This window comes from Cebus imitator, unplaced genomic scaffold, assembly GCF_001604975.1.
Source record: "Cebus imitator isolate Cc_AM_T3 unplaced genomic scaffold, Cebus_imitator-1.0 Scaffold41, whole genome shotgun sequence".
Classification (NCBI taxonomy): Eukaryota; Metazoa; Chordata; class Mammalia; order Primates; family Cebidae; genus Cebus; species Cebus imitator.
The window spans coordinates 6,316,121-6,328,519 of NW_016107356.1; the positions used below are offsets into that span (position 1 = coordinate 6,316,121).

The window sequence follows — 12,399 nt, forward strand, 5'->3', positions numbered from 1 at the left end:
CAGGCTGGTCTCAAACTCCTGACCTCGTGATCCACCCGCCTCGGCCTCCCAAAGTGCTGGGATTACAGGCTTGAGCCACCGTGCCCGGCCCTCATTGTAACTATTTTTAAGTGCAAAATTCAGTAGTGTTAAGTACATTCATGTTATATACCCTACCTTCCATCTCTAGAACGTTTTCATCCTCCCAAACAGAAACTTCAGGGTGGGGTCTTGAAGTATTGCCCAGGCTGGTCTCAAACTCCTTGGGATAACTTTCATTATTGGCTGGGCATGGTGGCTCTTGCCTATAATCCCAGAGGTTTGAGAGGCTGAGGTGGGTTGATTGCTTAAGCTCAGGAGTTCAAGATTAACCTGGGCAACATGGCCAAACCCCATCTCTACAAAACACACAGAAACTAGTCAGGCATGGTGGTACATGCCTGTGGTCCCAGCTACTCAGGAAGCTGATGAGTGAGAATGGCCTGGGCTCTGGAGGTCGAGGCTACAGTGAGCTGAGATCGCACCACTGCACTCCACTGTGGCTGACGGGGCAAAACCCGGTCAAAAAAAAAAAACAAAAACGCCGAAAGCGAACTTTCATTCTTTTTTTCCTTTTGAGACAGAGCCTCTGTCCCCCAGGCTGGAGTACAGTGGCATGATCACAGCTCACTGCAGTCTCAACCTCCTGGGCTCTGGTGATCCTCCTACCTCAGCCTCCCAGGTAGCTGGGACCATAGGCGTGCACCACCACACCCAGCCAATGTATTTGTATTTTTTTGGTAGAGACCAGGTTTTATTGTGTTGCCCAGGCTGGTCTCCAACTCCTAGGCTCAAGTGACCTGCCCTTCTTGGACTCTCACAGTGCTGAGATTACAGGCGTAAGCCACTGTGCCCAGCCACTTTCTTTAGAACAAGAAAATTCATACCAAAGAAGCTTTCCAGATGGGTGTGGTGGCTCATGCCTGTAATCCCAGCATTTTAGGAGGGAGGCCAAGGCGGGCGGATCACGAGGTCAGGAGATCAAGACCATTCTTGCCAACATGCCCATTTCTACTAAAAATACAAAAAATTAGCCAGGTGTGGTGGTGTGTGCCTGTAGTCCCAGCTTCTTGGGAGGCTGAAGTAGGAGAATCGCTTGAACCTGGGAGGTGGAGGTTGCAGTGAGCCAAGATCACGCCACTGTACTCCAGCCAGGGCGGCAGAGCAAGACTCTCTCAAAAAGAAGGTTTCCTAGCCCTGCACTTGGAGGAGGGCACCAATGCTGTCTTTGGGTACAGGGCATTAGCAGTTTTAACAAACAGTATGGAAGGCTCACACCTGCAATCCTAGCACTTTGAAAGGCCAAGGTGGGCAGATCACTTGAGGTCAGGAGTTTGAGACCAGCCTGACCAACATGGTCAAACCCCATCTCTACTAAAAATACAAAAATTAGCCAGATGTGGTGGTGAGTGCCTGTAACCTCAACTACTCAGGAGGTTCAGGCAGGAGAATCACTTGAACCCAGAAGGCAGAGGTTGCAGTGAGCCAAGATGACACCACTGCACTCCAGCCTGGGCAACAGAGCGAGACTCCGTCAAAAAAAAAAAAAAAAACAATTTCACTGTGTCATTTAAGAAATAATACCTTATATCCCTTTAATGTTAAATGTTAATTACTGTTAATTATTATTTATCTTTTTTGTATCATTGTAAAAGGAAATTTTAGGTTCTTCGGCTGCACCTCTCATGTGCAGATTTCCTTCATGACTTCAGCATCTGTTAAAATTCTCGCTATACTTTGGGTCTGCAGTTGCTTACAGCTCACTGCAACCTCCACCTCCCGGGCTAAGCGATCCTTCCACTTCAATTCCTGAGTAGCTGGGACTATAGGTGTGCACCACCACACTCTGCTGATTTTTTTTTTTTTTTTTTTTTTTTTTTTTTTTTGAGATGGAGTTTCACTCTTGTTGCCCAGGCTGGAGTACATGGCACAATCTCAGCTCACTGCAACCTCCACCTTTCAGGTTCAAGCGATTCTCAGCTACTCAGGAGGCCAAGGTGGGAGGATCACTTGACCAGGAGGTTGAAGCTGCACTGACCCATGATCACACCACTGCTCTCCAGCCTGAGTGACAGAATGCAACCCTGTCTCTAAATAAATAAATATAATTTAAGGTATTTTTTTTGATGACCACTAGTTATATCTGATTTTTTTTTTTTTTTAAAGACAGAGTCTCGCCCTGTCTGCCAGGCTGGAGTATAATGGCATGGTCTTGGCTCATTGCAACCTCCACTTCCCAAGTTCAAGCCATTCTCCAGCTTCAGCTTCCTGAGTAGCTGGAGTTACAGGCACATGCCACCACACCCACCTAATTCTTTGTATCTTTAGTAGAGACGATGTGTCACTATGTTGGGCAGGCTGGTCTCAAACTCCTGACCTCGTGATCCACCCACCTCAGCTTCCCAGAGTGCTAGGATTACAGGCATGAACCACCGTGCTCGGCTACATCTGATTTTTTTTTTTTTTAAGATGTCGTTTCATTGAATTTGAGAATTTACTTGGACCACAGGCCTCTGATGAAAAATATTCTTGTTTTCCTTGTCTTCCTTTTATGTCCTGCATAACCTGAGTGTGTTTCAGAGGTGGGACCGTAGTCTTTGCTTACAAGAGGAAAGTTGTCATGGCCCTGCGGTCATATGACCCAGGGCCCACGATTCTGACGTGGATGGAACGCAGCTGGCATTGCACATGTCTCAGATGTTCTTTCAGACTGCCCGCTTTGTTCTAGGCACTGTGCAAGGTGCTGGAGACAGCAGAGATGAGTAAGATGGTCCCTGCCCTCACACTGCAGAGAGGAGGCCTATTCTGCCTCCCTGAGATGGGGGCACTGAGCTAAATCACACATGAGGAAGAATTAGCAAGGTGGATGGAAGGGTATTTAGGCAAGGGGCAGTGAAAGGCAGTCCAGAGCCACAGACTGCAACTCTGAAGGCCTTTGAATGACCTTGTAAGAAGTGTGAACTTTGACGCGACACGGTGGCTCACGCCAGCAATCCCAGCACTTTGGGAGGCCGAGGCAGGCAGATCACCTGAGGTCAGAAATTCAAGACCAGCCTGACCAAGATGATCTCTACTAAAAAATACAAAATTAGCTGGCTGTGATGCTGCATGCCTGTGATCCCAGCTACTTGGGAGGCTAAGGCAGGAAAATTGCTTGAACCTGGGAGGCAGAAATTGCAGTGAGCTGAGATCACGCCATTGCTCTTCAGCCTGGGTGACAAGAGCAAAACTGTCACAAAAAATAAATAAATAAAAGTGTGAACTTGGCCGGATGCAGTGTGGCTCACGCCTGTAATCCCAACGCTTTGGGAAGCCAAGGCGGGTGGACCACTTGAGGTCAGGAGTTCAAGACCATTCTGTCCAACATGATGAAACCCTGTCTCTACTAAAAATACAAAAAATTAGCCAGACGTGGTAGCACATGCCTGTAATCCCACCTACTCAGGAGGCTGAGGAAGGAGAATCGCTTGAACCCAGGAGGTGGAGGTTGCCGTGAGCTGAGATCATGCCATTGTACTATAGGCGGCAGGGCAAGACTCCATTTCAAAAAAAAAAAAAGTGTGAACTTTACCCTGTAGGCTTTTAGTAAATATTTGTGTGAGCAAATGAGCTACTTATGCAGGTCATTCCCCATAACATCAGAACTCTGTGTTATAAGATTAAGCCATGAGGGGCCTCCCGGGCACAAGCTCTGCCCATGGTGACTTGATGCCACAAAGGACAGCATCAATCTGTTCACACTCCTGACCATGTCTCTTAGGTACAGCAAGCACCCCGGGACGCTTTCCTGCAGACATGTCATGTGTCCTGCTTACGGAAGCCTCGCTTGGGACTACCATTGCTCCAACCCAGTAGGGCTGTGACATGCTCCTCCTGGGGAACATGGGTCCCTCCCAGCACCATCTCCAACCGGTAGAAATGTCAGGAGTCACAGCCTGGATGGGTCCCCTTTAATCCCAATCCATATCTTCTGGGCGAGCCCGTACTCATGGTTTCCCAAGATAGAGAAGCTCATGGCCTTCACCCATCACGGGCTCCGAGGTGTGACCCAGAAGCTGCCCACGTACTAAGAAAGTTGCTGTGCCTGCCTCATCTGCAGCACTGCCAGAGCTTCCGTGGGCTCTCACCATGCAGTCCCTCTGTCCCCTTGTCGTGTATGTCCCTTTCTTACAGCCATATCAGGGCATGGTTGCAGTCTCCCTGGCTTCAGCAGATTCACTCTCCATTGTAAATATCACTGCCTCCTTTCTCATGTGTTTTTTTCCTCGTTTCACAGGCTCTTCAGAGTAACCTGAAGTACTCCTTGTTGCCAAGACGGATCCTCATCAGCAAGCGATTAGCTCAGTGTTTGCATCCTGCCCTGCCCAGTGGTGTGCACTTAAAAGCCCTAGAAACCTACGAAATTATCTTTAAAATTGTGGGGACCAAATGGCTGGCCAAGGACTTGTTTCTGTACAGGTACGATTGCTTCTCTGCTGTGTTCCTTTTTATTACCCAGGTAATCTGTATTTCGGTCCACAAGATGGGAAAATGACAAACAGGCAAAACAAGCATGGGGCTGTATGTGCAACAGTTAATCATAAAGCCATCACCAGGAGACATCACAGGGCGCCTTCTGGAGTCTGTCTGTCCCGACTTTTCTGTAAGTGAACTTTAGGATCTGAATTGCGGATGGCTTTGTTGGCTGCATTACGTAACAGTGTTTTGTGACTATCTCATGTCAACCACACATCAAGACCAGCAATTTAAGTGGCCAGCTGTTGGCTTGTAAAAACTCCCCTCAGGCCGGGAGCAGTGGCTCACACCTGTAATCCCAGCACTTTGGGAGGCTGAGGTGGGTAGATCATGAAATCAAGAGGTCAAGACCAGTCTGGCCAATATAGTGAAACCCTGTCTCTATTAAAAATACAAAAAAAAAAAAAAAAAAAAAAAAAAAAAGTTAGTCAGGCTGGGATTACAGGCACCTGTAATCCCAGCTATTCAGGAGGCTGAGGCAGGAGAATCGCTTGAACCCAGGAGGTGGAGGTTATAGTAAGCTGAGATCACGCCATTGTACTCCAGCCCAGGCGACAATTCGAGAGTCCGTCTCAGGGAAAACAACAACAACAACAACAAAAACTCCCATCAGCTGGCTTGTCACCTGAGACTGCTGACTGGGTATCTTATTTCTGCTCCGCTCCCTCTTGTTCTTTCTCAAAGCTGCGGTTTATTTCCTCTCCTGGCACACGCGGCGGTGTCGGTGAGGCCCGTACTGCTCACCCTGTACGAGAAGTATTTCCTCCCGCTGCAGAAGCTGCTCCTGCCCAGCCTGCAGGCCTTCATCGTCGGCCTGCTGCCCGGCCTGGAAGAGGGCTCCGAGATCTCCGACAGGTGCGTGGGCGTCTTCAAGCCGTGTTTATTCCGCTGCTTTGTAAGACCTGGAGAAGGAAGTGTAGAGACACGGGAAGCAGCAGCAGGTGTGGAGGTCAGGTTGCTTGTTCACATTTCCTTGATGGTTGTGTTTCCAAAATGCCCTGTTCCTCCTAAAATCTCTCTGTATTTCTTTGCCAAAGGGGAAGTCCCAAGCCTGGGGAGATGAGATCCTTTATGGAAAGAAATGTAGCTCATTAATAAGGGAAGCAAAAGTGCGGAGTTCCCATGATGTCCTGTTCCGTTCTGGAGTTCCCCACAGTGTCACCATGCGTGGAGGGGAAGACATACCCTCTTAGGGCCCCTATTGTGGAGGAAATGGGCACTTGCAGTGTGTATTATGCACATGATCACATTGCATAATGAATTCCTCTGCTCCAGGAGTTACCTCCATTTACAGGTGAGGGTCAGAAGATAAGAAGGTTTTCCCAGTTGCACAGTCAGCAGGCACCAGAGTTGGGATTCTATTCCACTGCATCGTATTCTTTTTTTTTTTTTTTTTTTTTTTTTTTTTTTTTCTTTTTTTTTTTTTTGAGACAGAGTCTCATTCTGTCACCCAGGCTGGAGTGCAGTGTGATCTCGGCTCACTACAACTTCTGCCTCCTGGATTCAAGAAATTCTTCTGCCTCAGCCCTCCAAGTAGCCAGGATTACAGGCAGTGCCACCACGCCCACCTAATTTTTGTATTTTTAGTAGAGATGGGGTTTTCCTCATGGTGGCGAGGCTGGTCTCAGACTTCTGACCTCATGTGATCCGCCTGCCTCAGCCTCCCAAAGCGCTGAGATTACAGGTGTGAGCCACTGCGCCCAGCCTGTATTGGATTCTAAGGTCCTTCGTCTTTCCATTAAATGAGGCTGCTCCTAAATAAAAAAGCAAAGCCAGGCAGGGCTTGAAAAGACACTTGAGTGCAAGTCAAAGTAGAATATCTTGACAGAGTTTAGCAGCAACTTGGAGAAATCTATAACACTCATGCACAAAAGTTCATGTCACTTTTTTTTTGGCCACTGCTTAGGAATGGAGGAAAGTGTGTATTCATTCAGACTATTGAGTATGGCTGAGCGCAGTGGCTCACACCTATAATTGCAGCACTTTGGGAGGCCAAGGAAGGTGGATCACTTGAGGTCAGGAGTTCAAGACCAACCTGGCCAACGTGATGAAACCCCATCTGTACTAAAAATGCAAAAATTAGCCAGATGTGGTGGTGGGTGCCTGTAATCTCTACTCAGGAGGTTGAGGCAGGAGAATTGCTTGAACCCTGGAGGAAGAGGTTGCAGTGAGCCAAGATTGCGCCACTGCACTCCAGCCTGGGTGACGCGGTGAGACTACACCTCAAAAAAAAAGAAAAAAAAACTATTAAGTATACACAGCGACCTTTGTTTCTGGAGAATTATGAAGTAAGAACTCACTTCCAGCTTATTAACTTTTCTGAGAGATGCCACAGTGATTCACCTCTGTTAATGGGGCCCGTTTTAAGAGCCTGTGTTCAGTGACTGGTGACTTTTGTTCTTGTAAAGTTTCCATGTGGTTACACAATGCACTGCTCACATTTCCCTGTGTTGGAGGCCCTAGTCAGCTCCCCCTTGCCTATGGCGTTAGCTGGGACTGAAGGGTGCAGGAGGCTGGAGTGGGACCCGGGAATCAATCCCAGGTCTACTTGCATGGCTTTCCCAACCTCCAGTAAACCAAGTCATCAGAATGGTTTGCAGGGTTAGTTAGGAAGTGACCAAGAGCTTCATGAGCTCTGTATCGGGACTTGACAGATGTAACCAAAACATAGCTCTTTAACCGTTTCAAGCTTTCAATAGACCAGTGTTGGCTTTCCGTTTTCCAGAGTAGAATCCACCTTTACAGTTTCCACCTTAGGAGGCAGAATCTGTCTCGTTGCAGTTTTAAGCCCAGCACCAGGCCCTGTGGCTGGTACACGGTGCAACTCGGTAAGTGTGTGTTTGTTAATGAGAAGTCCCAGTCACACAGGGGGCAGCAGGAGGGCATTACCAGACTCCATGCCGATGGACTCTTAGTCCCAGACCCTTTCTAGAAGTGCTGCTGTTTGTGTTCTGATGATAGATATATGAGTATACGTGTGTGCATACATGATTTTCCCGTCATCGGACCCATGAACACATTCGTTCCTAAAGCTTACTGTGATCTTTTAAATCTGTGTGAGTCACACTAGAAGTGTGTAAGTAGTTGAAGTGTTTTTGTTTTCTTAGTTGATAAATGAAGGTTCATTTGAACAGTTGCTAAAGTTGTTTAACATTGATTTTTTTCCCCAAATATTGTGATATCTTGACATTGAACCAAGAGCTGAGTAAAGCTTCATGAATCACTGAATCGATTTAGCTGTGACAGAAACCCAAATGCAGTGTGGCACCCAGCAGTGATTAGTTATCAGCTCTCCAAGGTGGATGCCGGTCAAAGGTTAGACAGTAATCTCTGAGCGAGTGTGTTGCAGGCACAGTGGTTGAAGTGACTGTGCAAGATTTTTTTGTTGTTGTTTCCATTTTAGTCTGAGATGGTTTGGCAACTGTTCCCAAAAGTTATGCTCTCTTGGGCGGCCAGGTGTGGTGGCGGGTGCCTGTAATCCCAGGTACTTGGAAGGCTGAGACAGAAGAATCGCTTGTACCTAGGAGGTGGAGGTTGCCGTGAGCCGAGATCGCACCACTGCATCCAGCCTGGGCAACAGAGCGAGACTTTCTTCTCAAAAAAATAAAAAAAGTTTTTGGGAATTGAGTGAAACACCCCAACAAATGAGCAGAGAGCAGAAAGGGAGAGTGCAATGGGGGGTCATGTGCATGAGGGTAGAAATTGCAGAGTGGTGAGCTAGGCTGAGCTGGTGAAGGCTAGAACGACTCACGGTTTCATGTACCTGGAGGCCGTTCCTGGTGTGTGCTTTTTAGTGAAACATAAGGAACGAAACTTTTGGTCCTTGTTAGGACTTCTTATCCACCCTGGCTTTCTAACCCTTTGGGGCCTTCAGAGAACCTATTACTGGTCAGATATCCATTTTTTTTTAAGTACCCATGAAATAGCTACATAGCTGTGTTTTGCTATACTAAGAAAACAAGATTAGAGGCTGGGCACGGTGGCTCATGCTGTAATCCCAGCACATTGGGAGGCCGAGGCAGGCAGATCACGAAGTCAAGAGATCGAGACCATCCTGGCCAACATAGTGAAACCCCATCTCTACTAAAATGTAAAAATTAGATAGGCATGGTGGTGCACCCCTGTGATCCCAGTTACTTGGGAGGCTGAAGCAGGAGAATCACTACCACCCAGGAGGCAGAGGCGGTAGTGACCCAAGATCACGCCACTTCACTCCAGCCAGCCTGGCAACGAGTGAGATTCCGTAAAAAAAAAAAAAAAAAAAAAACGAGATTAGAATGGGGAAAACACAACTCTTCTTCTAAGGAGAGGAGAAGAGAATGTTTTATAAGAAAGCAACAACTGCCTCCCCGGATATTTCCATCTAAATTAGTAGTTCTCAATCTAGTAGTAATTTTGCCTCTCAGGATACATTTGACAATATCTAGAGACATTTTTGGTTGTCACAACTGGAGATGGGGAGGATGGTATTTATTGGGTAGAGTCCAGGGGGCTGCTGAACATTTACAGTGCACACGGGTGCCCCCATGGCAGAGACTTACCCGGCCCCAGGTGTCAGTGGGGTAGAAGTTCAGAAACCCTGACTTAAAGAGTTGAAAAATATTTATCGACATTTCTTTTCTTCTTGAGCTCATTAATAAGGGAGGCCATAGTGCAGGGCTCCCGTGATGTCCTGGCCCGTTCTGGAATTCCCCACAGCGTCACCATGTGTGGAGGGGAAGACGTGCCCTCTTAGGGCCCCTGTTGTGGAGGAAACGAATGGACTCTTTACTGGGCACTTGCAGCATGTGTTACACACCTGATCACATTGAATTCTAGGGTCTTGCTCTGTACCCAGGCTGCAGTAGAGTGACAGGATTATAGCTCACTGCAGTCTCAACATTCCAGGGCTCAAATGGCCTTCCAACCTCAGCCTTCCAAAGCACTGAGATTACAGGAATGAGCCACCTCACTTGGCTGACATTTCTTTTTTTTTTTTTTTTTTTTTTTTTTTAGACAACGTCTCGCTCTTTTGCCCAGGCTGGAGTGCAGTGGCGTGATCTCAGCTCACCGCAACCTCTGCCTCCCTGGTATAAGTGACCCTCCTGCCTCAGCCTCCTGAGTAGCTGGGATTACAGGCACACACCATGACAACCGGCTAATTTTTGTATTTTTAGTGGAGACAGGGTTTCACCATGTTGGCCAGGCTGGTCTTGAATCTCCTGGCCTCAAGTAACCCACCTGCCTCAGCCGCCCAAAGTGCTAGAATTATAGGCATGACCCACGGTGCCCGGCAGCGCCATTTCTTTTGGTTGGTTTCAGGCACTGTGATAATGAGCTGTGCTGGCTCAAGGCTTTTGTTACCCCCTCTTTAGCACCGTTTCTGATCAGCCATTTACAGTACAGGGTGCCGGTGTCACTGCCCTGTTCAGTTTCAGATGATTGCACCAAAGTGGTGCTGCCTTGTGACAGCTTGGCTTTCCGTGGTTGTCCTTTCGACAAGCAGCTGCAGAACCGACACGGTGGCGTGCGTGGGGTTTGCAGTACCCGGCCCATGCCACTCACCTGCTCTCAGTTGTAAAGAGTGGAGCTGTCAGTGTCATTTGAAGGAGCTGTGTTTGCAGGAGGCGTGAGAGAGCACAAGCCAGGATGAGTTAGGAAGGATGGAAATACTTGGGGTTTGGATTGGGGGTTTTTTTTTATGTTTGTTGGTTTTTTGTTTGTTTTTGTTTTGTTTTTTGAGATGGAGTCTCACTCTGTTGCCCAGGCTGGAGTGCAGTGGTGCAATCTCGGTACCCTGCAGCCTCCACCTCCCGGGCTCAAGCGGTTCTCCTGCCTCAGCCTCCCAAGAAGCTGGGTTTACAGGTTCGCACCACCGTTCCCTGCTAATTTTTGTATTTTTGGTAGAGATGGCATTTCACCTTATTGGCCAGGCTGCTTTCAAACTCCTGAGCTCAAATGATGAACCCACCTCAGCCTCCCAAAGTGTTGGGATTATAGGTGTGAGCCACCACGCCCGGCCTGTTTGTTGGTTTTGAATTAAAAGTTTAGGGTTCCCAGGGGGGCACGGTGGCTCACACCTATAAATCCCAGCACTTTGGGAGGTCAAGGCGGGTGGATTACCCGAGGTCAGGTGTTCAAGACTAGCCTGGCCAATATGGTGAAATCCTGTCTCTACCAAAAAAGATACAAAAATCAGCCAGGCCTGGTGGCTGCTACCTGTAATCCCAGCGGCTCAGGAGGCTGAGCCAGGAGAGTCACTTGAACCAGGAGGTGGAGGTTGCAGCGAGTGAAGATTGTGCTGTTGCACTGCAGCCTGGGCAACAAGAAGGAAACTCCATCTCAAAAAAAAAAAAAAAGTTTAGAGTTCGGGACTCTGAACCGCACACTCATGTTGGAATTTAACAACCAAGATGATCCGAGTAACTGTTGCTGAGTAGGGAGTTACTTGGTTTGAACCCTGGTTCTGTGGCTCACTCAACCAAAGGTTTGCCATAGTTGCTGTCATCTCTACTGTGATGTCATTTACCTTGTTAGTACACATCCATTTTTTAAGAATAAAATGCAACTTAAAACATAAAGCTGGCTGGGCACAGTGGCTCATGCCTGTAGTCTCAGCGCTGAGAGGCCATGGAGGGGAGCAGATCACTTGAGGCCAGAAGTTCAAGACCAGCCTGGGCAACATGATGAAACCCTGTCTATACATAAAGCACAGAAATTAGTTCAGCATGGCAACATGGGTCTGTAGTCCCAGCTACTCAGAAGCTGAGGTAGGAAAATTGCTTAAGCCCTGGAGGTCAAGGCTGCAGTGAGCTGAGATTGCGCCACTGCACTCTAGCCTGGGTGACAGAGTGAGACTCTGTCTCAAAACAAAAAAGATGCATTCCTTTAATGGTGAAAGCTAAAAGCCAGTTTTCTGAATATTGGAGAGGAGATAGCATGGGCAGCGTTTCCCAGGCTTTTGGACAGTGGAACCCTCTTCTGTGGAACACCTCTCGTGGCCTGTTCCGTGGAACATACTTTGAGAATATGCAGTGTTAAGCAAAGGGGGACTATGACACCAGGGTGTGTCCATTATGGTGTTTGTGATGATTTCAGAGCTGGGCAAAGACAAGATCTATTTGTTTACTCAGCCTTTAATAGAAGACCAAGCAAAAACTTCAGCCACTCAGTCACCCTGTGTGCTTTTCCTAAACACTTAGCCATGATTTAAGCCTCTTCATTTTTATTTTTTCTAAGAAGACAGGACCATACATTATTTCCTACAATATTTTACGAGACCCAAAAAAGTTCAGACTAATTTTAAGGAGAACAGAATGCATTTTTAATGTAACACGATGGTAGATATTTTTGTAGGAGATACAAAAAAAAAATTCTCTGAGGGTTTTTTTGAGTGCCAACCTGGAGGCAGATGCTCAAATAGGCCCTGGGACTGTGACAGTAGACAGAGCTGAGCTGGCAGTAACTGCAGGCGGCATGGCCCAGACATCAGGTCTGTTCCCCCTTCTCGGCTGAGTTTGTTTGTTTCTTTCCTTCTTTCCTTTCTTTTCTCTTCTTTTTTTCCTTTCTTTTCTTTCTTTCCTCCTCTCCTCCCCTCCCTTTCCCTCCCCTCCCCTCTTCTCCCCCCCACCGCTCCCCTCCTCTCCTCTCCTCCGTCACCCAGGCTGGAGTGCAGTAGTACCATTTCAGCTCACTGCAACCTCCACCTCTCGGGTTCAAGCGATTTTCCTGCCTCAGCCTCCCAAGTAGCTGGGATTACAGGCACCTGCCACCACACCTGGCTAATTTTTGTATTTTTGGTAGAGACAGGGTTTCACCATGTTGGCCAGGCTGGTCTCAAACTCCTGACCTCAGGTGATTCACCTGCCTCGGCCTCCCAAAGTGCTG

General features: G+C 47.8%; 1 protein-coding gene across 2 annotated transcripts in view; it reads left to right on the forward strand.

Moving 5' to 3' along the window:
• DOP1B (DOP1 leucine zipper like protein B) overlaps positions 1–12,399 on the forward strand; it is a 107,956-nt gene that overhangs the window by 28,317 nt on the left and 67,240 nt on the right. Inside the window, exons 3-4 of one of the 2 annotated variants that reach the window (XM_017526059.2) lie at positions 4,295–4,476; positions 5,218–5,388. In XM_017526059.2, coding sequence (XP_017381548.2) covers positions 4,295–4,476; positions 5,218–5,388 — 353 coding nt within the window. Of the gene's footprint in view, positions 1–4,294; positions 4,477–5,217; positions 5,389–12,399 lie in introns of those variants that run through there. The other variant, XM_037737659.1, reaches the window with a different exon arrangement.